At 37.9% G+C, this 25,452-nt stretch overlaps 1 protein-coding gene across 2 annotated transcripts; it reads right to left on the reverse strand.

Annotated features, from left to right (window-relative positions):
* HOOK1 (hook microtubule tethering protein 1) lies at positions 1 to 25,310 on the reverse strand. Of its 2 annotated transcripts, XM_005151166.3 has the most exons (22): positions 25,201 to 25,310; positions 19,151 to 19,236; positions 17,495 to 17,567; positions 17,131 to 17,181; positions 15,524 to 15,656; positions 14,613 to 14,680; positions 13,277 to 13,339; positions 12,715 to 12,798; positions 10,018 to 10,184; positions 9,266 to 9,406; positions 7,727 to 7,928; positions 7,005 to 7,115; positions 6,675 to 6,762; positions 6,530 to 6,590; positions 5,784 to 5,924; positions 4,870 to 4,957; positions 4,380 to 4,414; positions 3,709 to 3,791; positions 3,220 to 3,320; positions 2,755 to 2,856; positions 1,597 to 1,665; positions 1 to 839 (listed from the first exon to the last, which is right to left on the reverse strand). In XM_005151166.3, the coding sequence occupies exons 1-22, from the start codon at positions 25,249 to 25,251 to the stop codon at positions 681 to 683; spliced, it is 2,157 nt and encodes a 718-aa protein (XP_005151223.1). In that variant the 5' UTR covers positions 25,252 to 25,310; the 3' UTR covers positions 1 to 680. The 2 variants fall into 2 exon arrangements, with proteins under 2 accessions (XP_005151223.1, XP_033919853.1); XM_034063962.1 differs by lacking the exon at positions 25,201 to 25,310 and having other exon boundaries at positions 583 to 839; positions 19,165 to 19,228.
* Positions 25,311 to 25,452: the final 142 nt, after the last annotated feature.

A 25,452-nucleotide genomic window follows, 5' to 3' on the forward strand; every position in this document is an offset into this window, starting at 1 on the left:
ACAGGAAAAGACAGCTTATTTGGCTTTAGGGAATTCAACATCTTCAAGACAGGTTTTCCTGAACGTATATATGCACAAACTTAATCTTTTCTACGTAAACTTTGTAATTCTGCTTCTCACCTGAGATGACAAAACAAATCCTGCCTTCTGCTACGTAACAAGTCAACTGATACTTCACCTTTTTTCTTTTTCTATTAAATGCAAGTATTTTCCTTGCTTTTAAAATCACTGTACTTTGTATTCTAAAAAAACTTTTCTTCAAAACCTGGTACCAATCTTTTATTTTTCGAAGACCTCAGTGAAAATGCCCTATATTGCCAGTTTCCTGAAGAATGCTTTTGCATAACATCGTACAAAAAGTGAACTTTCTAGCCCAAACACATTAGATAAAGTTTTAAATATATAGTGCCAAATTTTGTATTTACAATATATTCTGAAAGCAAATATAAATCTTTAAGTTGTGCTTGTAAATACATACTGCAGCTATTAAGTCTACTCTTGGAAATCTATTTGCTACTTTCTAGACACACCACTGACTGACTCAGACTTCTTGCTAGGTTTTGATGTTGAATTCACAGCTGCCCACCATTCTAACCTCTTATTTCATCAAGTAGTTAAGAGTGGAAGCTATAAAACATTTAAGGACACTTTAGCATAGTTTTCCTCATGGTCCTTGTGGTTTAATCAGATGTTGCACCTTGTACTTTAACAGTGATATTCCTTCTGGTATTGGTGACATGACGTTGTTGAGCTAGAAATGAGCGTCCGGGACCGTCTCTGCAGGCACCACTACTGCCAACCAGTCTTGCTTCCATACCTAGCTTCTGAAGAGTTATGCTCTGCAAATAAGTTAAACAACCTTTATTGGCCATTTTTCATACACAGAGCTCATGCTTGCTTAGTATACACACAGAATTGCTGCATAAAAGGTACAAACCAAGGCTGAAGAAAGAAAGATTCATTCACATGCATATACAATGTGTTCATTTTAGCTTATTGTAAAGTTGTTCCTTTATTAAGCTATTTATTTAAGCTTTGCTTTTTTAATTTCCCATTCCAGTCTTTGGCCATGAACTTCTATTTAAACATGTGAAGACAAACAACTTTCTCCAGTCCTTTTCACAGCAATCTTAACATCAAACATGCTAACAACCTTTGCAACACTGCTGCAGTATGAGAAAATGCCTCTAGCTTTATTTCACAAACACTGTGCTAAAAACACTGAGCATCTAAAGCAGGAGTCCGGAAACGTCTTGAGCCATAGCCTCCCTTTGTCTTAAGCTCAGAAACTTCAACAGTAAATATTACTTCAAAAACAAATGCCATTAAATATTGAGGAATTTTGTCTGCTGAATACATATGGAAGCCTGTGGCAGCAAGTAGTACATAACTAAAAAGGAAGTCACAGCCTATGCTAAATTTTAGGTGTTCTGTTCCAAAGCACAGAAGACAAGCAGAAAACATTTTACAAACTAGTTGATTGTTATAATACTCCTAGAAAGAAAAAAATACTAGATGTGATGTAAGATTTAGCTGTCACATTTAGCAAAATGTGGTTTTCTGATTTCTGAGATACCAAACAGACTTTCAACCCACCTTGTTATACCATGCAGTTACAATTAGTTTCTCCTCATAATCACGTAACTTAGCAAGTTTGTATTCAGCCTGCAAGGAGACAATAGAGAAGACAATCTCAATCAAAACACAAAAATTAGTTGAATAAAATTATTGCAGTCCATTGAATGAAATAAACACATGCAGCAGAAAAGCTTAAATATGCAAAAAACCTACAAGACTTAGAAAGTGTAAATAAAGATACTTCCACAAATGACTAGGAGAGAAGTTACAGACTACTTCAAGCGGAGGCTATTTTTTACACAAGTTGCAGTTCAAGTTGGAAACATACTTTGAAGGTGGTGTGTATATGTGAGAATACATGGAAATCTAGGGTGTATCAGAAAAATAATACGTATGATTTATTATTTATTATTTCTTTTACCTGAAAGTCAAAAGACAAGATATCTTTATAGTGGCTGAATATTTTTTTATGTCACCGAATTGTTAATACATAGCATATGTAACCAGTAGAAACACATAGAAGAAATCTGGGGCCACAGCATTTATGAAGTCAGACCTTTCAGCCTACTAACTTGTGCTGAGGAATTTTGTATTTGCTCAGGTAACTATTCTAATCAGTCCCATCAATACTGCTATAAAACTGAATGCAATTTTCTTTGGTACTTGGACTACTATCACCAATCAGGATTTCAGCCAAGCAGATTTTACTGAATTAACAGGTTTTACTCTGCTATATAGTTTTAAGAACTCCAGAACTGATATCAGGGGTCTAGTAATTTAAACAATCTACTGCTTGAATCTCTAGTCCTTCACACAAACTAAGCTGTATTACTACTGAAAAAGATCAGACTCTGCAGCTCCATACAAGTTACCATGAACACAGAAAAACTGTTAGTCTTAGAAAGTATTTCACTTACAGGGGCTTTAGGAAGAATATTAGTGTTTCAGTTGTACACTGGAAAACACTATTGAAAAGTAAACTGCTGTGACAGGCTTATACTATGATACGAAGTTGATTAAGCCAAACTAAAAATCTCTAAGTTTGATGGTCTGTTCAGTTTCTAACTGGATGCAGCACTGAATGGTACTGGATCATTAGGAAACAGTAACTTGAGTGTCTAATATCACAGACAGCAGAACAAGTCAGGAGTTATTATTAAGTATATAAACTTTTACCTCCAGTGCTTCAATTTTTTTGTCTTTCTCCATTATCTGTTTTTTCAGTGACATAATTTCTGCTGATGCTGGATTTAACTTGGGGTCTAAGGTTTTTATCACCTGCACAAGGCAAAACAAAAGCATTACAAGTCAGGTTTGATTCTCAGCAGCTCTGCATCTCACTCGCTCACCGTAAAAACATGAAAACAGACTGAGCATTAGTCAGGTAATTATGGTGAAAACCAGGCTGTTAAAACTGTACAACAAAAAGATACCAAAAGGTACAAAGGGATAAATATTAATGCCTCTTATGCTGTAGTTTAAACATCATCCTCATACACTTAACTGACTGGCAGTTTAGTAGTTTGACTAAAAACTCAACATGTAGCTACTAATTTCAATTGGGAATTGGAGGGCAGAGGACTCAACCTGTATAACAATTTATGAGGGAAGAATGTGTATGCTCAGAAATATGCTGCTCACATTTCTTGCTTTCTCTAGGTACATTTTGTATCTTTCTTCCATCGCTTTCATATCTTCATCCTTTTTACGCAAAGCTGCTTCCAGCTCTCCAATCTTCTGAGCTATTGACAGAAATTATCAACAAAAGACACATAAATAAAACCAGATATAGTACTTTTAAGACTTCTGTGTTTTGATTTTGATTTAACCACCCCAAATAAACTTTCTAGTGACTACATGATTTCCCAAGTTTTTGTTTCAGTCTATAAGGTTTTTATTTCAGACCATCAGGTCCTACTTGACCCTAGGTTCCCATTTTGCAGAGTACTGTTCAACAAAACTAAGTCCCCATGAACCTCTCCCCAGGCCCATTTCAGATTTAAAGCTATGCTGTAGCAGAGAGCTTTATCGAGACAAGTATCCCAGAGCTCAGTGACTGTGGAAATCATGTCAAAAGAAACTTAACATAGTCTTATAAGAAACACTCCAAAGCCACACAAAACAACTTACGGTTCTGACTAACATCAGGCTGGAGCTCTGCAAGATCAGCCTCTTTCTTCTGTAATTCATCATGAACTTCATTTAGCTTTTCCCTACAAATGGGAGGGTAGGCTGAGGATTAAACTCAGGAGTAACTCCATGCACAGTGTTACAAGCTGAAAGCCAAAACTTGGCGGTGAAAGTATCTAAAGAACTATTTTAAACTCAAAAAAGTTTAAATAGAAATAGTAGTATGTATTTTTGAAGAACCATAAAAGTTGTGACTCTGAATTGAGTATCATTTACATAAAATTAGAAACAAAAAAGCAAACCAACAAAAACCCCTCCAGCATCTACTTCGCAGGAACTACACCTGTAGAAAGGATGGAAATATTTCAGAAGAATTAAATATATTTTGAGTCCAGTAAGAGTGATGTTTCTAGGAGTCTGTTGTAGAATCAGAACAGTTAAAATAGTATTGCTGATGAAGAGATAGTGAACTGGATACTAGCATTACAAGATTATCATGATCAGAGTACACAAAACCAGAATGTTAATACTTAACTCACTACATGAAAGATTCTCACATCAGTGGGTTAGAAAAACAAGACATCCCTACAAAGACTTAGGTAGTTTCTGTGCTACAACAGTTAAATTGCTTCATATAAATAAGCTATAAGAGATGCATGTGCCTTACTTACATATGTGCGGCCAACTTCTGCTTGAGGTTGCTAGACTGCAAAAGGAAAGAGTTAAAATTCTGTTATATTTCAGTATTTCATACCATGCAATGCTGAAGGGCTCTCACAAATCAGCCAAGAATACTTAGCACACCTAAAAAAGCAAAACCAACTAAATCCTGAGAAAACTGCATTTTTCATGTATTTCTGTAACTGCATTCAAACTTTTTGACTGCACAGATACCAATTCCAGCACCTTTTTTCTTTAAAACATCCTTCTCACTATACGACTATTTAAGGACAAAACTAGATTTCTAAAAGTGAAGAGAAGGTAGAAGAGCTACAGTTCCTCAAAGTAGGTCTGGGGAAGGAATCACCTAACACATAAGCTTTTCAACTGAAATGCAGTTGGTGCGGGGGTCTTGTGAATTCTCATACTTGATGTTACATTGAAACTTTTTAAACAAAACTGGCAAGATGTCTTCAAGGTCAAGCCAGAACATTCACTTACTCCTTCAGTCTTGGATCCCTGCTCCTGTAAAGTCTTTTGCAGATCTTCAATCTGTTGCTGTAACCCTCCAATACGCTCTTCATTTAGCCTGTTAGGAAGAAAAGACGGTTATTATCCATCTACAAGATCACAGCAGAGATATTGTTGTCTCATGTCTGGATTATAATTTTTCAGAGTCTACCCAGCAGGACCTAAGCCACAAAGAAACTGACTGCAAACACACACATGGTAGCTTTATAAACATTTTATAATGAAAGACTCAGAATCTCTTTAAGTCTTCTTAAAACTTAATTACCTAAAATTCTCAAACTAGGAAACTGCTTTCAATATTAACTAACTGATAGAGAAATTCAGACCATAACCCAATGTTACAACATGGTTAGTTTGAAGTTCTAGAAATAAGAGCTTACATCCATTCTTGGTCTACCATTCAGAGCTAAGAGCATCCAATGAACAGCACTCTCTTCAGAGTGCACTACACATAGCTCTACCACATTCTACACCACCGCATTAAAGCTATTTCCTTGTTTGCTTCTCAACCCTTCATTAATAGTTACATGGGTGAAAGAAAAAGGATAATTTGTCTTCCTGCAAAGTGCCACTCTGAAGGTCCAGAAATCACTTTTTGATACATTTTCATAGAATCACAGAGAGGTTTGGGTTAGATGGGACCTTAAAACTCATACAGTTCCAATCCTCTGCATAGGGAGGGACATCTTTCACTAGAACAGGTTTCTCAAAGCCACAACCAGCCTGGCTTTGAGCACTGACAGGGATGGGGCAGACACAGCTTCTCTGGGCACCCTCTGCCAGTGTCTCACTACCCTCACAGCAAAGAATTTTTCCTAATACCTTATCTAAATCTGCCTTCTTTCAATTTAAGGTTTATTTTAAGATGCTGTTTCACACATCACCTTTTCTCAGTTTCTAGCTCATTCACTGTCCGATGCTTTTGCTCCAGCTGTTCCTGGAGCTCTGTAATACGTTCATTTTCTGATCCCTCCTGTTTTAATAGGAGCATCTTATTTTCATGCTGCAGCCGAATAAACATTTCTCTGAATCAAGAAACAACAACAAAAGAAGCCACTGTTAGTTAAGAAAAAGGTAACTAAGAGTAGCAGATTACACTCCTTTTCATTCCCCCAACCTTAAAGTGAGCAAAACGAGTTCTGCTTAACAATATAGTTGGGCTAACTGCAATTTTTTATTTAAGGGTAACTTATGATTTTCAAACATCACAATCGTTTCATGAAATACATGAACAAAGTTTTAAATTATGTCACAACAAACCCAGGTTTTATTGTACCTTTATGTTTCATTCTGACAGACTTCAAAAGCAGTGGTAGCCAGCTTTTTGATGGTCTTAGTTGCTGTGTATTATTTATTTAGTCTGTCTGCCAGTGGCAAAATAGGAATTGTTCTGCTCCTTAGAGAGGATGCTTTAAGCCAAGTTTATATACAGCAATCTCATATGCTTTTAAGAAAGAATGCAAAGTAATTATAGTATGGGGAAATAATTACTAACAGCTACCTGGAGGTCCAAAGAAGAATCATGGAAAGAAAGCGGGAAGTGGGAAATGAGTCATGTTGCTGATAATACTGAACTTTCATGGCAGCAACATTATCCATGCAAATCCTAACCTCAACCTTTTTGCCTTACCTATATTCCACTGGCAGAATTTCAGCAGCAAGATTCTCATGGCTTTTAACATGAGTTCCACCTGAAATTGCACAGGAAGTTTAATTTAACAAACTTAAAGCAATCACAAATATATATAAACAAGCCTCTGAGAAATAAGCAATACCTGTTTGACTCAGGTGATCCTGCTGCATCTGTGAGTACCGGAGCTCTTCATTTGTTTCTTTTAATGCATCACACTGTACTATCAGTCTCTAAGGTGATAAATTGGAGGTGGGATTAAGTCATAGTGCACCACTTTAAGACCAAACAACATTAATCAGGAATAGTACTGACACACACACATTTTAAGACATGTTTCATGTGTTTTTTCATGCAATTATGTTTAATACATGTATTTTTATGGTAGCACTACTTCTGGGAAGGTCTTCCTCAAGCAGAGCATTTCAGAAATTTATTAGGTATTCAAATAAGTGCTCATTCAAGAGAGACTTACCTCCTTCTCTTTGATTAAAGCTTCATGTTTTTCTTCAAGTCTCTTCATTTCAAATGCAAACTTATCAGCTCTTTTTGATTCTTCAGACAGCTTGTTATGAAGCTCCTGGACCTTTTTATTAAAAGTAAGTGTGTATTTATTCAGAACATGAATGTTGCAAGATGCTACCTTTAAAAGCTATGTTAAAACCTTCACTCCTGCCCAGTTCAAACATCTGGTCCTCCAAGCTCAGAGGGACAGAGATAGGATGGGGGCTGTGGTTTTGGGGGTGTTTCACTTATGTTATTTTGTTTGGTTGTTTTTTTAAGTAGTTAACTCCTGCATCTCTTAATTACTACTGAATTAAGTGAAACCAAAATTAAGCTTCTACAGTTTAAAACAGATTTCCATGAAGCAAGTTAAGAATACTGCAGACAAGTGACCTCCCAGACACAGAAACTACCTCAGTTAAAGCAGAGAGGAAAAGCCCGCAAACCATAGACAACCAATCGTTTGAGAGGGCAACTACAGTTAGGGTGGCTAGTTTAATAAATAAGAGGAAAACAGCAAGTAAATGCCAGAGACAAATAAGAGATTTAAAAGGGACAACACAGGCTAAGCCCATGGACTGTTAAATGAAGCTGTTTCATTTTTTTTTATTGAAACACAATTAAAATAACTTTATTTGGGTAAGATGACTATCTGAGGAAAAAGCAACAACTTAAGTATAGATGCAGCCTTACCTGTCTTTTGTAGGTTTCTAATTGGGCACGTGCTGCATTGGCTTTCTTCAGTTCATCCTCCAGACTGACAGTATTGTGCATGTACATCATGTTGGTTTCCTGCAGGGATTTGACTTGTCTGCGGAAGTCATTCAGATCCTGCAGCTTTTTACGGTACACCTCAACAGTTGATTCCAGCTTACTTGCCTTGTCTGCAGTAGCCCTTAAAGTAGAAACAGGAATTAGGAGAGCATGTTTCTTCAAAAGATTAAAAAAGTCAAATTCTGCTGTTGTGCACATTCAAGCCATTCTCAAAAAGAGAGATTTTCTGGGGTAAAGGTTGCACTTGATGATCCTAAAGGTCTTTCCCAACGTAGCCGATTCTACGATGCTATAAAACATGCTTAACAGCAGAGTTAAATCTTACTGCTTTATTTTTAAAAGCATAATTGAAGCAAACTGGCATTACGCAAAGATTGCTTATAAACATTGAGATCACCACAAGGTTTCAAGTGGGAGTCAGACTAACAGTTGTATGCCAGAAGTACATGCAAGAGTTAGTAGGTCAAATATCTCCAGGGAATTCTGTGGAGGGCAATGTAAATGCACAACATCCCATGCTAGGTAGTCATCTCAAAGCACTGGCCCCTGGTACGGAAAACACACACAGATGATGCTCTTGTTGTACAGTTATACATAATTAGAATGTAATTGCACTATGCAAATTATGATGAGCTGATACGGCCAAAAATCACCAGTTGATCACTGACAAAAATCTATGTGGTAAGAAAATATTTGGATCATAAATACACAAATTTAGTATCTGTGTTTAATCCTTTCATATCATATCACTAGAAGCTAGTACAAGAAAATTATGGAAAAAATCTACTTAAGATGTTTCAGATGTTATTTAAGAACCACTATAACTTAAACACCTGAAACTACTTTTCTTTCCACGTTTTATTCATGTTATTTTATGAACAGCAGAACTGCCTTTGCAATATGGTTTGCCTTTGCTAGTTCTTAGGTGGTCTGGTATTTAATTTGGTTTGCACAAGCTGGAATGTTAAATTCTCATCAAGGTTACTGCGTATTTCATCTTCATTTTGTTAATCCTTTTGCTAACTTAAATCTAGCCTAGAATGCTGACACCAGAAGTTATGTCAAAATTCTAGCTGCTTATACGGTTTTCTACATCAGAAAAGGCAGCTTGTTGCCAACAAAAATGTCCTCTTAATAGAAATGCACACACACGCCCCTAAAAATGTCTTAATTCTTTGGAGCTTCAACCTTCCATCCCACAAAAATAGTAATTCCTGTACTTATCCATCCTGCTTCACAGAAAAATTCCAAGTTGCTTTCCTTATGCAAACAATAGAGGCTATACCTGAAAGCCCGCACTCCACCTCTGCTTTGTCAAAGGGCACTTTTCCCAACATTTTAAGCCTCATGCAGATAAGACCTGCAGAAGTAATACCTCAGAAAAAAAGCCCAAACACAAAGTCTTGAATTCAGCCATTAAATCCTCCTAGTGTGTGTGGAGCTCTCCCTATTACATACCTAAGAATATCATTTTCATCCTTCAAGGCTCTAGACTCTTCTGCCAAGGAGGTTAGTTCATTGTTTCTATGCTGCAGTTCAATCAACTGTTTTTCTAGGTCTTCACAATGGACGCGATAATCATCTTTCGCAGCTTCAAGCCTACCAGATCAAAAGAGAACTCTGTTAAGAACTCATTATTATCACACATTTGTCATTTGGTGCTAGAACTGCTAAAAATAACTAAGACAAAAGAAGCTTATTGACTTAAGTAATGGGAAAATGATACTGCAAGTATGGAATATTTTATTGTCCATCTTTTAAATCATAATGGATTGTACACTGCAAATTTACCATATCAGTATCAAAGGATTGCATGAAAATTGATCTCCCCCTACAGATCACAGGGAGAGAGACTAATATGTAGAAGAAATCAGCACAGTAAAGAGATATGGTGGGCTTGAGGGGTTTAGGGTTGATTTTGTTTACACACAAATTACTTTGGCACTCATTTTCTGCCATCCATCACCTTTCTCGAAGTGTAAAATGGCTACAATATGGCAATTACAAAGTAATACTTTCTACAGTAAGAAAAAGTTTTTTTTTAAAAGGTAAAGACTGTCTTTAAAATATATATATATATATACACACACACAGTACCAAGAAGCTTTTATCACAAAAGAAACTGAGATGGAAACCACTGAAAGCATACGTGAAATTCTCAGGATATATTTGACAAGTCAAGCGAGAGACTGAGAGAAATCTTTTCATACCTGAAGTTTTCTTCTTGAAGTTGTTCCAGCTGCAACTGTGCATGAAAATACTTTTTTGCAACCACAGTATTTGGATCATCAAGAGAGTCATCTAATTGCTCTAGCCTGTCATTCATAATCTCATTTTCTGACATCAAGCTGTTTTTTTCCTCCTGGAGGGCAGCCACCTAGTGCAGATAAAACAGCATCACCAATTTACAACCTGTCCAACTGGAGAAAGCTAAAGCAAGACAGCAGTACATCACCAAATTAGTTTATGAAAAGGGTTTGAGCATTTAGATATTTTAGAATGAAATTTACACAGCATACTTGAGCATACAGATGCTTTAGTGTATGACAGTTATGAAGCACTAAAGGAAATGTCTCTCTAAAAATAATAAGACAACATAATTTTTGTAACAAACCATGGTAAAGGCAGACAACGTGATATGGAGAGAGACTGGTACTTTCATTGAAAAGGATACCATGGACGCCATACAAAAAGTAATTATAGAATATAAACTGGTCTAAAGGTACTTTCCATCTTGCTTGTGCTTAACAATAAGAAGCAGGATGGCACTGGCTAGCACATTACCACAGTACTGCCGTGCGCTCAGCAGCGGATGGTAGCGCAAGAAGCGGTTTCAGGCGCCATAAGCTGGTAAGCACACACGCAACAAAAAACCTAGGCAGCTTCATAGAGAGCATGCATTTTGTTTGCAACAGTCAAACAGGTTTGATATCAAAAGTGTTCACAGCTAAGCAAATGAGAATACAACACTTTGTTGGAACAGTAAGTATATTAACAGCCATAAAATGGGGAAGGATTAAGAGGATAGAACCTTCAAAGTTTTTCTAGTGAAAGCTGCTGTGTTAATTTAACATCCTGTCAAACATAAAGAGCATGTAGCATGTGTTAGTTAACTGGCATTTAAACAGGGACAATATGCTTTTTGGGTTATGTTTTCCTGAATCATAAAGAAAACCTACCTTTCTTATACTCTTGGAAAATATCAAGGAAGATTGAGACCTTACAAGTGAATTTATTAAGAATTAGTTTAAATGAGAAGCGTCAGTCAATATTACGGCTTCAAATCAATAAAATAAAAACATATCATGGTGACATTATTAAACAACAGATATAACCTGGAGTATGCAATATTAAGAAACAATTTGTGATCATCATTTAAAAGTCTATCAGACAAATAGATGTAAAAACCAAATTAGTAATCTCCCACTTCACTAGGTGCTGTCTTTTAGGTTCAGTCCTTTTTACATATCAAATGGCACTTTACAATATACATGCACACAAAGCACCTGTGAGTAAAGGGCATACCTGAGCCTTGCTCAGCACAATACTTCCTGATCAAGGCTCAGCCACTCCTTAAACATGCACAACAATCACAAACAAAAAAAAAAAACAAACTACTGCACAACCCAGAGCAAGTTCTTCATCTTTTCTCGGTCCCTTTCTGTTATCTTTCTTGTCTTCTTTTCTATTATTTCAACATAATAGAATTGGTGTCAAAGTCAACACAAATTATGAACAGATAGTTTAAAAACACACCACAGTATTAAAAATCTCTGGTGCCATTAATTCATGTGTTTGTGTACCTTTCCTTCAAACACCTTTCATGCCTTCACCTGGCCCATGCTATGTTACAAGCAACTGGCTTTATAACTTGGCATTGAGAAATCTCAAAAGAGAGGTCTGTAGGAGACAGGAGAAAGCCTGGGACTACTCTAAGTCTAAGACTCCTAATGGAAGCAGAAAGTGTGAGTAAACTGTTATCCCAGCACCTCTAGAAGGGAAAGCTTTTGAACAGTGAACACACTTTCTGGAGTTTAACAACTGTCGACTGTGAATTCAGCTGTCAAATCAAGCCCCTTCCCCATTTAAGATAAATCATTTTCGCCTGCAAATACTGCTCACAAGCAATTTTAGATCTCTGCTTTCACTAGGAAGCCTTATTACTGCCTCGAGAAAAAAAGGAAAAGAAATATCCATTAAAGACTTAGGGCTAACAAATGGATTCCCCCCCCCCCTTTCTTTTTAGAAAAGGGTATTGAAATGCAAGTTCCTGTTTCTTGTTATGAAGTTCTCTCTCCTTTCTCTAAAGAGTGACCTCATTAACTACTATATCCATCAAGAAAAAGAAGTAGGGCTATTATCAGTACAGTTTGAAAACTCTAACAAGGGGCTGTTAGTTTCCATTCTTTTTAATTCCTGAAATATCCTCCATCTTTCAACTCTGGATGAGAAAAAATTAGTAACTTTTAAATAAATCTCACATTTTGGTCCATCATCAACTCCCATTGAAAACAGCATCATTTTCCTATGATTAAATCTGATGACTGATTATATGAACTGGATATTTTGGACACAGTTCAGAAAGACTAGAGGAAGCAGTGACTTAAAATTAAATAGGCAATTTTTAAGGCCACCATAACATTGCTTTGATACTTGTTAGTAAGGGTAAACATAAAGCTAGCAGACCTAACAACCTTTAGTTAACAGCTGACAGAGGACTTCACCTTAATTTTCTGATTGAAGTGTATTTCCAGCAATTGCATTCAGGAGTACAGGACTGCTCCCCCCCCAGCTAAGAATTCTCATATAACTAAACAAATTCAAATTCACTTTGCCCTTCAGAACTTCTGCATCTTAACAGCAGCACCACTGTGTATTAGCAAAATAAGCAATCTGCTGTTTCTTACCTGTAAATCCAGCTCTTGACATCTTTGTGCCAACTCTTCTTTTTCTGCTAGTGCTTCCTGAAGATCTTCCAGAGCTTTTTTAAGCTTTTAAAAAATAAGATAGTCAATCATTCTGCCCACATCCAAAGTACTCACATTTCTAGCTTCCAGTTTGTCTCAACTGTGTGTACAACTGTTTAAGAAGGATTTTAGGTGCACACATTGGCACATGAACCTATATGCACTGTTAGATAAGGATAACTTCATTTAAAATAACTACTGCATGTCTAAAGTGAATTATTGAAACTCAGAGTAAGATCCAGATTCAACAAAACAACTTGGGCTAAAAGCATAACAAAAGCAAATACAGGTACATGCTGTCACAATTTCAAAATCCCTGCCTGTTAAATCAATCACCCTTCATCTCAGAATAGAAATGCTGCTGGTCCTTTATGGGCAGCTGCTTTTAAAAACATAAAGACAACTTCAGTTTATGTGCAACACCTCTTTATTCAAAGGATGGCAAGATATCAACTTATTGTTCAGGCCTGAACTACAACAGCAACAAATATAACCCAGTTACCTGTTGCTCCATGTCACCTGATGCATCACACGTGGAAGGACCTGTTACTTCCTTGCTCATGAGCTACAGAAAGAGGTCACAGTAAAAAGAAGGTTAAGTATCTGTAAATTCACTGTCTGCTAAGTAGCAATTGTATTTTCCACATGTCCTTGTATCCCTTAAATACATCAAAACAGACTAATAATACTAAAAAAACCCACATCTTATTGTTTGTTAAGGATGTAAACAAATCTAGATAAGATGACAGTTTCTACTCCTCCCTCCTCCCCAAATTAACCAAGTTAGCCCTAACATCTTACTGGATGAACCTGTGATCTGTAGAAGTTATTGCTCCTGACTAGTCAAATTAAAATAGAGTGAAACAGAAGATGGGGTCTCACTCAATTAATTTATAGTTATCACACTTGGTGTCACATTAATTGCCATTAAGCAAACACTGGAAACATGCACATAGCTCTCTCAGATCTCCAGTACACAGATGTACACAGTATGTTCATCAGCAATTAAAGGGCTTTACTTCTTATTTGAGAATTACAGTAGTATTTCTAGACCTTCTTCAGAGAGAAAGTTTGATTTGTCAGAATACAACAAACAAGAGGTTTATGGATTTATTTCTCCAAATAGGACACTTAAGAATTTTAAAGATTACATAGTCAATTTAAATCTAAGTTTTAAAGCCTACTGCCTACTCCACTGCTACCTTGATGAGAGTGCAATTACACATTCTATTTTCTTCAAAGTCAGCATTTAGTTTTTGCCTCCTTCCACACTCTGCTTCCCAGTCCTGAAGCTCACGGATGAGACAGACTGTAGAGCTGTGCGGTGAGCAGGATCATCAAGATGATCCAACCACAGACAAGTCAAGAGTGCAGGAGGAGCACACCATGACAAGAACAGAAGAGATGCAGCTGGAAGCTTGTAAATCTGATGCTGGAATGGTTTGTGAGAAGAAGAGATGCAGCTGGAAGCTTGTAAATCTGATGCTGGAATGGTTTGTGAGAAGAATGTAGCCTCACAAATGGTTACAACCAGCTTAACTACAGCACTGAGACAGGTGTTTCAGAACCTGACTCCAGTACAATGAATGGCTGGTAACAAGATACATTTTGTGTATGAAACAAGAAATCTTAAGCATTCATCATCTCTCTAAGTTGCATGTTTGGGCATACACGACTAAATTCAAGACCCCTGGGTTGGTGTCTGGGGCCTCTTAATCCTGATCCTTCCAGATAATTTAGGGAAGTACTTACACTCTTCCCTGACCTTTGCTTGGATAAATAATTCACAAAAATCAACGAATAGATGTTGATTGTTGTTGTAGGCTATGAATTATTACCTCTTGAATGGCAGTCATGACAACATGTTGAACAGATTCTTCAAGGGTCATGATATTTTGTATGTGTTCTGTGAACAAGAATTTGTAGTGAGTCATGACAACATTCATCTTAACGGCTTAAGTAACATGACATATTGTTTGCAGAAAGATCTTGGAGAAACTATTCTCTATAAAGCTTCTTCAAAACAGGTAGTGCTCGTTTTATAGAGAGCACTAGTGTTAAACATCAACATTATTATCCAGTAATATGGTAGGTAAACGTAAAAGATTATAATCTCTTAAATGAACAAATTAATACTATGCATAGTACACCAAGGCGGTTTTAAGTCATCTGTAGTTCCATGGTTCTTTTTCATACATTCATCTATATAAGTAATATATATAAGTAATTGCTGGCATCTTCACTCCCAGTGCAGGCTGACAGCTGACTTCCCAAACACTCTTTGATAAAGTCATTTCAGACTACATAAGAATCACACCTATTCTACTAACAGAATAATGCTGAGGATTCCATACCCACTCAAGCACTAAGCATTAGGTCAGATAAGGGGAGAGAAAACTCAACTAATACAGTCTTGAGCCTCTGCAGACAAACAAAAGGCAATTTCTAATACAATTTAGTTTGATTGATTGGCATTTGAATAGCAAGTTTTAGGTCTTGGTTTATATTTTAACAAATATGAGTAATTCATAGACATCTCAGACTATTTTTTTAAACCTACCCTGAGCAAAGTTTTTTGTACACAGAAGTTTCCCCACAGAATTCAAGAGAACTCCAGTTTCAGAACAGGCACGTAACAGAATAACAACAGAGATTTTTTAATACATAAGAAGAGCTTCTACATCTCATCCACTTCAGCAATCACCTGAGGCAGTCTGCTGTTTGTTGAACAGGTTAGGGTAGTGCATACCTTGTTTCCTTTCACAGTTGACTGCACAGCCTAAAATAAGCTGCAGAAGCCTCCCCAGTTCAGTGGGATCTGAGTTCTCAGATATTTGGTTTAAGTCTGGAATAAGCTCTTCTGAAATCTGCTGACCCAAGAACTGGAGAAAATCAAAAATAAAATTAAAAAATAATAGAAAAGAAGACAGAAAGTAGACTCCCACTTCTCCACATGAAAATCTGGTGTGTAAGAAACCTAGATTCAGCCATCCAGACAAAATGGTCTATTAATAAGTTTGTTACTGTAAAACTTAAGGAAGGAAAAAATCTTAAACATTAAGCGTGGAGACAAACTGAATATACTGGCTTATGAAAGACTACAGAGATAACAGCAACAGATTAGGAAATCTGAAGAGGCCTAGATAAAGGAGATGTTCTTAAATCATTTGTTACGTGGCTTCATACATGAAACACCAAGTAATAAACCGTGCCTCTCCTGCACCAACAAAGACTATTCCAAACCTCTTTCTCCATCCCTCACTGTGGATATGTTTTAGGGAAATGTATATTCAGTCCCCTGTTAGCCAATGACCTTAACCATACTTAGCACCTCAGTTTTTTCTCTGAATAGGCCTAAATTTCATCTAAAGTAGACAGCATTAAAAATATATACATGCAAATCAGCTAACAATTATTTAATGTAATGAAGTTACGCACTTCCATCAGAGTTCTATAAAATTCTTCTGGCAAAACCACATATTTTGAAAGTTAATTAACTGGGGGTTTAGCTAATTGACCACTTATACAGGGAAAAGTGACAGCAGGAAGTTTTTGAGCTGAACTTCAAATATGAGAGAATTAACTTATTCTACCAATATAATAAAAAAAGGAATTAAAAATGCTTCCAAATTCAGTTTCTCCATAAGCCATCAAAAAGCTCCTCATAAGCCTAAAGAATTTCTGCTTCTGGCTTTGTCAGAGCGCCTCTGTCCTGGCAATACAGAAGGGCTTGGCACTCAATATCACAACTAAGCCCAATTGAGACCAGGGAGCTGTAAGATGATCTGGCAAGTTTTTCTGTACCATACCCATTACATTACTGTAATCAAGCTCCATATAAAAATCAGCATTTGTTTAAAAACCCTCAATAAATAGCACCTGTTTATGGGTATCCCATGCATCGTGCATGAGAGAACAAACTGTCATCCTTTCTGTGTCCAGAAGGATTTGTAACTCCTGTCTCAGCTTCCAAGTGAGTACCATAAAACCTAGATTAGGCTTGCTGAACCTGTTCTGTTGTGTAAAAAAGGATTAAAGCTTCATTAGACAAGAGCAAATATGAATCCGTGCACAAAAGCCAACACGATTCTGCAGCTCAGTCCTTGTGACATTTACCTGGACAATGGCAGAGACATGGTTTCCAGATTATACTCCAAGAACCTTATCTAAAATACAACTGCCCAAATTAATGTTGTATTCACTTACACCTCCCACTTAACCAGTTAATTCTCATTTACTTTCTGCCAAGAAAGTCCTTCAAATAAATTAGTTTGCCAAGAAAATAAGCTAGGTGAAGAGGACAATAATAATGTTTAATAATTAGAAAAACAGAAAAAAAATATGTTTTTTCCATACCTCATGATAGTAGTCCATAATTCCTTGCAGTATCTTCTTCAGATTACTGGCCTAATTGTTGTACATGAAAGATAAGGTTATAGGCTTTCATTAAAATTCTTTTAATAATAATTTATAACAACAAGTTCACATAACAGCTTTATGATATGAATCTATAATGACAGGGGAAGAGAAACAATGCAGAAGAAAAATGCTCGTGCAACAACGCTGGAAGGCAGTTAAACTATCAACAGACAGTTCAAGTTCATTTGAAATAACCTTAAAAAGTCTGAGTTTAATTCTGTGGGTTCTGGACTGCTCAATACTCTCAGGACAGACACCACGTCCAACCCCACAAACTTCCATTAATTTCAGTTTTGAATACCTTTATTCTCCAGTTGTCACCGACATCATCTTTAATGCGATTTAGCCAAGATGCATCAAACCAAGCGACATCTCTGAAATAAAAGGAAATTATTAAATGTCAATAAGCACACATATAAATATCAGATTCCCAGCATTAAATCATCAACTGTTTGACTATGGTGTCTAATGAGGCATGAATTCCTCAAGACTGCAAATTATACTTATGTCACAGGCAATTTCAATCCTGCTGGCTGCATTAAGACACCACATTCCAGGGCAAGAGTAATTCCTGTACATGCTTGAGCTAGCTACAGCTAGAAACACAAGGCCTTTGTCATGCTAAATTTTTATACCTGACAAAGTGATCATCAGGACGTAAAGAAATGTCCTCTTTTGACTACTGCTGATGTTACATTTGATACCTACTCTCATACATTTCCATTTTCCAGTATTTGCCACAGTTTGTCAAAGGTGCTTATTAAGAAAAACCCTGGTTTAAGCTACTGGCATTCAATCTTTTTGTGTGTTACTGGTTCCCTTGGGCAGAATTATATTCACTTTGCCAGAATAAACAGAGATGAGTTGCTAAGGGAAGTGTTAACACACACTGAGCTGCAGCACGATACGATCACAGTATATCTAGCAATATCTTTTCACACCATATTGCTTATTCACTAGTCTCAAAGCACCAGCGTATTATACCCAATTATTATCCCCACTAGCATATCAACCAGTGTGGTTGTAAAGAAGTATGCCCAAAACCTGTAGCAGCCTTATACCACACACATTGCTCAGTGAATCTTCACTAAGTAATCCTAAATCAATTTTTGCTATTCCCAGGAAAAGGGTGAGCTCTGTCTTTACTCAGCACACTTAAAACCTTTTCAAATATACAGGGTGAGGTTTATGGGTTTGGGGTTTTGTTGGTTTGGGGGTGTTTTTTATGTATTATTTGGGTTTGAGGTTTTTCGGGGGGATGGTGGTGATCAAGTAATTTCTTAGTAATTTAAAATACAGTTTGAACACGAGATAGTAATTCAGACTTCTTTATTATCTAAACCAACAACAATAAACCTGCAGCAATGACTAGTAGCATGATATCTGTGTTACAGCCCTCTGAAGGAAATATAACTTCCACACCTAGTATGTCACTCAACCCAGTACCCTTTGTCATCACACCAATAAAATAGGAATTATTTTGATTAGCAAACGATTAATTCTTTAATAATAAAATTGCCATTGATGTTTCAGAATCTGTTTTTTTTTCCACACAGTTATATAAATCCTAGAACTTAAAACTAAATCAACTGAGCATTCCCAAAGGAAGAGAGCACAAAGACATCTTTTGAACTTTTAGTTCCTCATAAAGTGAAACATATTGCCTGAAGAATTGATATCCATGGAAAGAGTTTTGATGGAAAAAGTGAGAAAGGTCCTCTCATTCCTGCCCAATTACCCTTAAGTATGAATTTAATACTACAGTATCAGAATGGAGAAGGCGATGAGGAGATACTCTGTCACATTCAAGTATGATACCATCCCCAAAACAATACAAAGGTATATTTTATCTTCTCCTGTAAAATGTCCCCCCTAAGGTTCTGCCTGCTTAAAAACTGAGGATGGCAAACACAGAACCCTCGAGAAATTAAATACCTCTTCTCCAGTATCAACTTACATTTGGTGAAGTACCTGCGCCATGGCAACCCCGTTAGTCAAGTCCTTAACATCTCTGCAAGGTGCAGCAGTGTTGAATGTCTGCAACTAAAACAGGGAAAAACATTGCATTTCTTACTCTGGAGACAGAAGGACAGGAAATCAGTTACCATTTTCCTTTTCATCTTTAAAGCACAAGTATTTAGCAAGATGTTTCTCCACTTAAAGCAGCCAAAATGCTTTTTGAACTGTACAGTTTTTAAGCCGTCCCAATCATATCTCAGTTCTTCTGAACAGGAGCTTAAAAAGTTAGTACAACCACACTCCGGTTTTTCACTTTTATTGTAAATCAAATTATGGAATACTAACTTGGGAAACTAAAGTAATGTTTATCCATCTTTCAAATCTTATTACACTGCTTAGTTCTGGACATATAACTATCTAAACATAAAATAGGATCACAACAAGGGGTGAAAGTTGAGTGGGGGGAAACTATCCAGTCTTTTATTCCAAACATTTTGTAATAGAAGTCATGACAACAATAGAGACCCCTGAAATTATCTGGGGAGTTAAGAATGGAAGGGGGAAAATTGAACAAAGTAGTGAAAAAAAGAAAACCCAACAGTTGTCTGCTGTACACTTTAAGGATATGAAGATAACTCAAAAAGACTGAACCACTTCAAGTTCTGCAAGCTGGCAAGATATTTCCCTGCAATTCGGGATTCCAAATTACTCTAAACATGTTCTTATTTAAATATGCAACTTTAAAATACTGCTATAAACCCAAGAAACTTCACTATAATATGAAGATACTTATCTTCTCCCAGTTATATTTTACTCATATCTTATTCCTGGTATTTCCACCATCACCTTGTTATTTTCTAAGCATCACAGTACCTAGTGTTTGAACACAGGGCTGGATGCAGTTTTACCCAACCTACATATATCTGTCTAAAGATTAAGCAACAAAGTCCCAGTTTTCCTTCTCCTCCATTACAAAACCAGATTATACATGGAAGCATTTTATAGTAAATTGCCTGATCTATATGAATTGTTGAATGCAATCTTTGTATTCTAACTGGTGCTTCCAGGCACAAGTACAACTGAAGACCCTTTGTAGTAGGACTGGTACAAACAAGATGCAACTCCCATATTAAAGAACAAAATCTAACAGCAGGAGTGTTTTGCAGCACAAATGCCATGAATACTTTCAACATGTCTATGCCCTTACAGAGCACTGCAACAATCACCCAGCAGACAGCTCTATACACAAGAGCCCCATCATCAACCTGATGTATAATACTAGCTTATCACACATTGATGGGCGGCTCTTCTGCCACCCTGCTCATTTTTGCCTTCAATTTGGACTGCTTCATGTATAAAGCATTACAACATTGAGGTACCCAGGTCCTCGGATCACTCCACAGACTGTAGAAAGTGACTCCAAACTCTCAAAACAATCCATGAGGCTCCAGAAATCTGTGTCTTGGAGAACCCCCAGAGCACAGACACTACATTGCTGTTTAATAGTTCCCAATGAAGTTTTCTTCCATGAATGTGGCTGAGGCACTTTTTGCAGTCACAAACTCAACATCCAGACAATCTGCAGGATATCCCCTCTTGTGAGAGCTTGTCACCTATTAGCTTTGCCTCTTCTCCCCACCTCTTGTGCACATAGTGAACAGACTCTTCTTGCCTTCTCCAGGAGCTCAAATCTGTATCAACCTCTCCTCCATACCCATCCCCATCTCCTCCCACTGCCTTTCCCAGGACCAACAGTCCTTATCTATTCAGCCAGCTCTCACATAAAAGCTCTTCCATACTTCCCAGAAGCACAAACATTTTTTCCTCTTAGTTTTCTGTTTTCCCTACATTTAAGATCTGCAGGATGTGATTACCTCAAGTGAATCATATTTCTTCATTTTGGGTATTGTCTCTTTTTTTTTTAAGCTATCCCCAAGGTTATACCTAATATTTTGACAGAATTAGCTATTACAATTAGCTGTTATAATTGCAATATTTTATTCCCTCCAAAACCCAATCAACTCAGAACTATTCCAGGCAAGAAAGCTGTTTCCACACACATCAGTCAGTTCATCACACAGCTACTCAGGGAAGTAAGAGTTCATCAACAAATTCTTTTAAGCTCAGCCTTCCTTACCATGATGAATAAAACAAATAGGACAAAATTTGCTATTAACACTACTAAAAGATGTTTATGAGGAATAGAATGGAAGAAAGAATAGATCCTTATAATATTTGTCCACTGTGAAAACTGACTTCTTAAATTTACTATGTTTCCTATATGTCCATTTGTGAAAGGGCTTTCTCAAGCATCCTGTGAAACTTAAGCTTCCTCAGAGGTCACTGGTGAACAACCTCAAGTGTGTTGGGGAAATCATAGAATGGTTTGGGTTGGAGCTACTTACGCTAGTGTGGTGGAAAAGCACAGTGTCCAGGAATAAGAATTTGAGGCAGTTGGTGTCCCATTTGTGTTTATAAAAGTGACCACAGACTCTGAATATTTGTTTGCTTGCTTCAAAAAGAGTCTACTAAATCCAATAAGACAAAAATACGCAAAGCAAGGGGTTTTTCATAATTTGGTTATTAAATTTTAAAAGCGTTTTATAAATCCTGTATTACAGCAGGTGAGAAGTCCATAATCCCTGCTAGGTTACATAAAAGATTAAGTACAACAATACAGACTGAAGCAGCTGTGATTGACAGCACTGGTTTCTAATACTATAGCAGCCTTAATGCCAACACAAGAACAGGCATGAAAGCTTACAAGTCAAGACTGAGCACAGTTTCATGGCACAGGATTATGAAGCTGCCATTTGGAAATACCTCCCTGGAAACCAAAGAAACTGCTAAGTACAGGTACTGCCATTTCGCCCAAGCCTGCCAGAGCAGGTAAACAAGGCCTTACGAAGCCCTGTGACACTGCTTTATGTATGCTGGTATCTCCCAGAATAGAAACAGCTAATTAAGCAAAAAGCAGGGCTGAGAATCTTAGTTTCTCTGTATATTTAGAAGTTACTTAAGCACCTAGAAATAATATGAGAGTAGACACATTAATTATGGGTTCTCCAAACCCTGTGCCAGCCCAATCGTTTCCTCAAGACAGGTTTCTACTATACATGCAAAACTAATGAACATAGTAGGCATGGGGAAAAGGCTGGCAGAAGCAGTCACAGACTTCACAACTGTAGCAGTACTCTTTTTTTTCCCCCCAAACTTGATTAGTTTTACTAAATATAGCTTCAAGGACATACTGCTACTCACACTGAAAACCATTTCATGAATTTAGCTTAAATACAGCCTGCCACTTGCTGCTACAAGAGAAGCAAGTATTTTTCTCTCAGACACAGCTGTCACGCTTCCAATAATCATCTGAAAATTCAAGTTTGTAGATGTAGCACTTAATGCCTTTTCTCTGGGTCTGTTGAAGGCTCTACCACCAAAGAGCTGTACATGAAACAAAGAGTGCTACCCAGCAGAAATCAACCTCTTGGGAAGGTATGCCCTCAATTTAATCCAGACAATGTGGAGCTGACATTCTCAATTTTATACCCAGATTATACACACGAGGGAGAGAAGTTTTATAGAGTCAGTCAAAGAGAATTTAAAGTAATAATAAACATTCCCATTCTTAATGCCAGAACATTAATAAAATAACCCAGCCACTGGGCAAATTTAACATTACCAATGCTGCCAGTGCCAAGCAACCGTACATCTATTGTGGAAGCTTTCTGCTTAAGATGTGACCATGTATTTCTAGTTCGGAGACAAAGACAGAATCAGCCTCAGAGCAGCCCAGTACCAACCAAACATTCAACCAACTTTTTCCCTATTACAGTAAATGCCTATGTAACAGCACATAAATACAGAATATTCTACTGCACCATTAGGCCTACTGCTTCATTCCTACCCAGAGGCAGAAAATACTCAGGTTTACATCACATATCCTAACGAAGTTCACCTTTCTAACTTAGAAAATTGTTTCTGCAACAGACTTGTAAGTTCAATCTTAGTAGGTACTACTTACATCAGTTTTCCTTGGAACCTCATGTACATTTCACCTATAATTTAACCTAACTACACTATGTTTTTTTTCCTGTAATATCCTCAAACTTTAATGACATCTGTGTTGCAGGACCAATAAATAACAGTTTTATCTGATTTTCTCTTTCTTCTCTGGACAAAGTATGTTTTCTAATATGGAATTTGCCAAAATTAAATACATAAATAAACCACAAGATCTTTCAGCAGAACACAGAAAATCATGAGCATGTCTTCACTATACTAAAACAGTAGCTACACCAAGAAAACTTTAGAACCACAGTTGCAGAACCCATTTCTCTTCTGATATATAGCACTTCATTCCTGCCTCCCCAGACCTTTTATTTCCCCTATTATTCAAACTGAAATTCAAGCTGAAAGGATGTTTGAAACAATCTTAGTGTTAACAAACAGTTTCTAAGTTGTAAACTAGGTCCAAGAAATAGGGTGTTAGATCTAAAAACATGCATCTGCAAATGCATCTGAGGAGTGTTTTACAGAAAACCTGAGCACACAGAGTTGAATATTCATTTCCACTAATGCCACTACACAGAGCTCTTACAGTTTAAGGCTAAAGCTCCATTAGAATTCCTTTCATGATCTATAATGTCATTTCAGCTATGCACTGTGAGGATACATTTATTCCTGACACAGTTACTCTTAGCTGACTACTGAAAGAAAAATACAAAGTTAAAGAGTCAAAAAAACCCCAAACCAAAGTACACATAGATCAAATGACAGAAGATATCCAGAGAGGTAAACATAAAACAAGGCCTGAAGGGTCAGCAAAACAGATCACTAAAAGGAAAACAGATGAAGGGAAATAATGGAGAGAACTGGTTTTCAGTGACAGTACTGACATCAACTAGTTACAACTTCTGTACTGTCATGTAGAAAGTAAAAGGAACTACTGTTCTAGTAGCTGTTGCTATCACTTTTGCCAATTTCATTCAAAGATGTCCACAGTGCTTCTAAAACACTCCCTTCTCCAGTTTACAATTCACACAGGCAAAACACCTGCCATTTCTAAAGAAACTCTTCACATCAGGTAACTGTGGCCTTCCCTGCCACGATTTCTTCCAGAAGTTCTATTTAGTGCAGCTCACTCTCAACAGAAGGTATTGCATCTTCAAGACCAAAACTGCAAACTAGGAAGCAGAAGAAACCCATCTAGTGGAAGGTGTTCCTAACCATGGCAGAGAGACTGTAGATAGCCCACTTTCAAGGTCCTTTCCAATCCTGTGATACTAGGATTCTACATACAGTTGGACTTTATGATCTTGAGGCACTGGCACAAGGGTGCCCAGAGAAGCTGTGGCTGCCCCATCCCTGGCAGTGTTCAAGGCCAGGTTGGACACAGGGGCTTGGAGCCACCTGCTCTAGTGGAAGGTGTCCCTGCCTGTGGCAGGGGGTTGGAACTAAGTGAACCCAAACCATTCTGTGATTCTATGATGTTAAAGGTCTTCCCATATAAATAAGCTTGTGAATCTAAATATATACTTCTTGCACAGGGAACACCACGCGTTTAGGTGTGCTGTGCCTAATAAATGCCTTAACCAGCTGAAAGCTGGTATCAGGTGCTCTGAGGTTTCTGCTCCTGTCAACTCTATTCAAATTAATTACACACATTTACTATTATTGTTAATTACTGAGCAGTTTCCACACTGAAGCCACAGCTGGAAAACCACCACTTGGTATTCAAACGCCCACATCTACACTTCAAGAGAACGTCTGACCGAATGTGAACACCCTCGGTTCACACTTAGGCCCCATCCCAGCAACCAGGCCCGGTTCCTGTGCCCAAACCGCCGCTGGCTACCGCCCGCTCGTACCGGGCAGGAGCCCCACTGAGGGACTGCTCCCCGGGCAGGCCCCCGGCAACAGCCCCGGGCTCTGACGGGAGGAGCCGCTCTCCGTCCAGGTCACTCCGCTCCAACAGGATCCCCCCACCACTACCGCCGCTCCCGGAGGCCCCCCCGGGGCAGCGAGGCCGCGGCACCGGCCACTCACCCAGAGGATGAGGCTGTCACAGAGCCGGAGCTCCGCCGCCTTCGCCTCCATGGCGCCCGCGTCTCCTTCGGGCGGCTGCGTCAGCACCCGCGGCACCGAGCGCGCTTACGCGAACCGCCACGCGCAGCCAACGTGACGTGGCTCAGGCGGCACACACCTCCGCGCGCGCGGGGATACGGGGTGTGTAAAACCAATCACGTCACCGCCCGTGCCGGGAGTGGCAGCTACTGCAACCAATCACAGGGGAGATGT

Source organism: Melopsittacus undulatus, chromosome 6 (genome assembly GCF_012275295.1).
Source record: "Melopsittacus undulatus isolate bMelUnd1 chromosome 6, bMelUnd1.mat.Z, whole genome shotgun sequence".
NCBI lineage: Eukaryota > Metazoa > Chordata > Aves > Psittaciformes > Psittaculidae > Melopsittacus > Melopsittacus undulatus.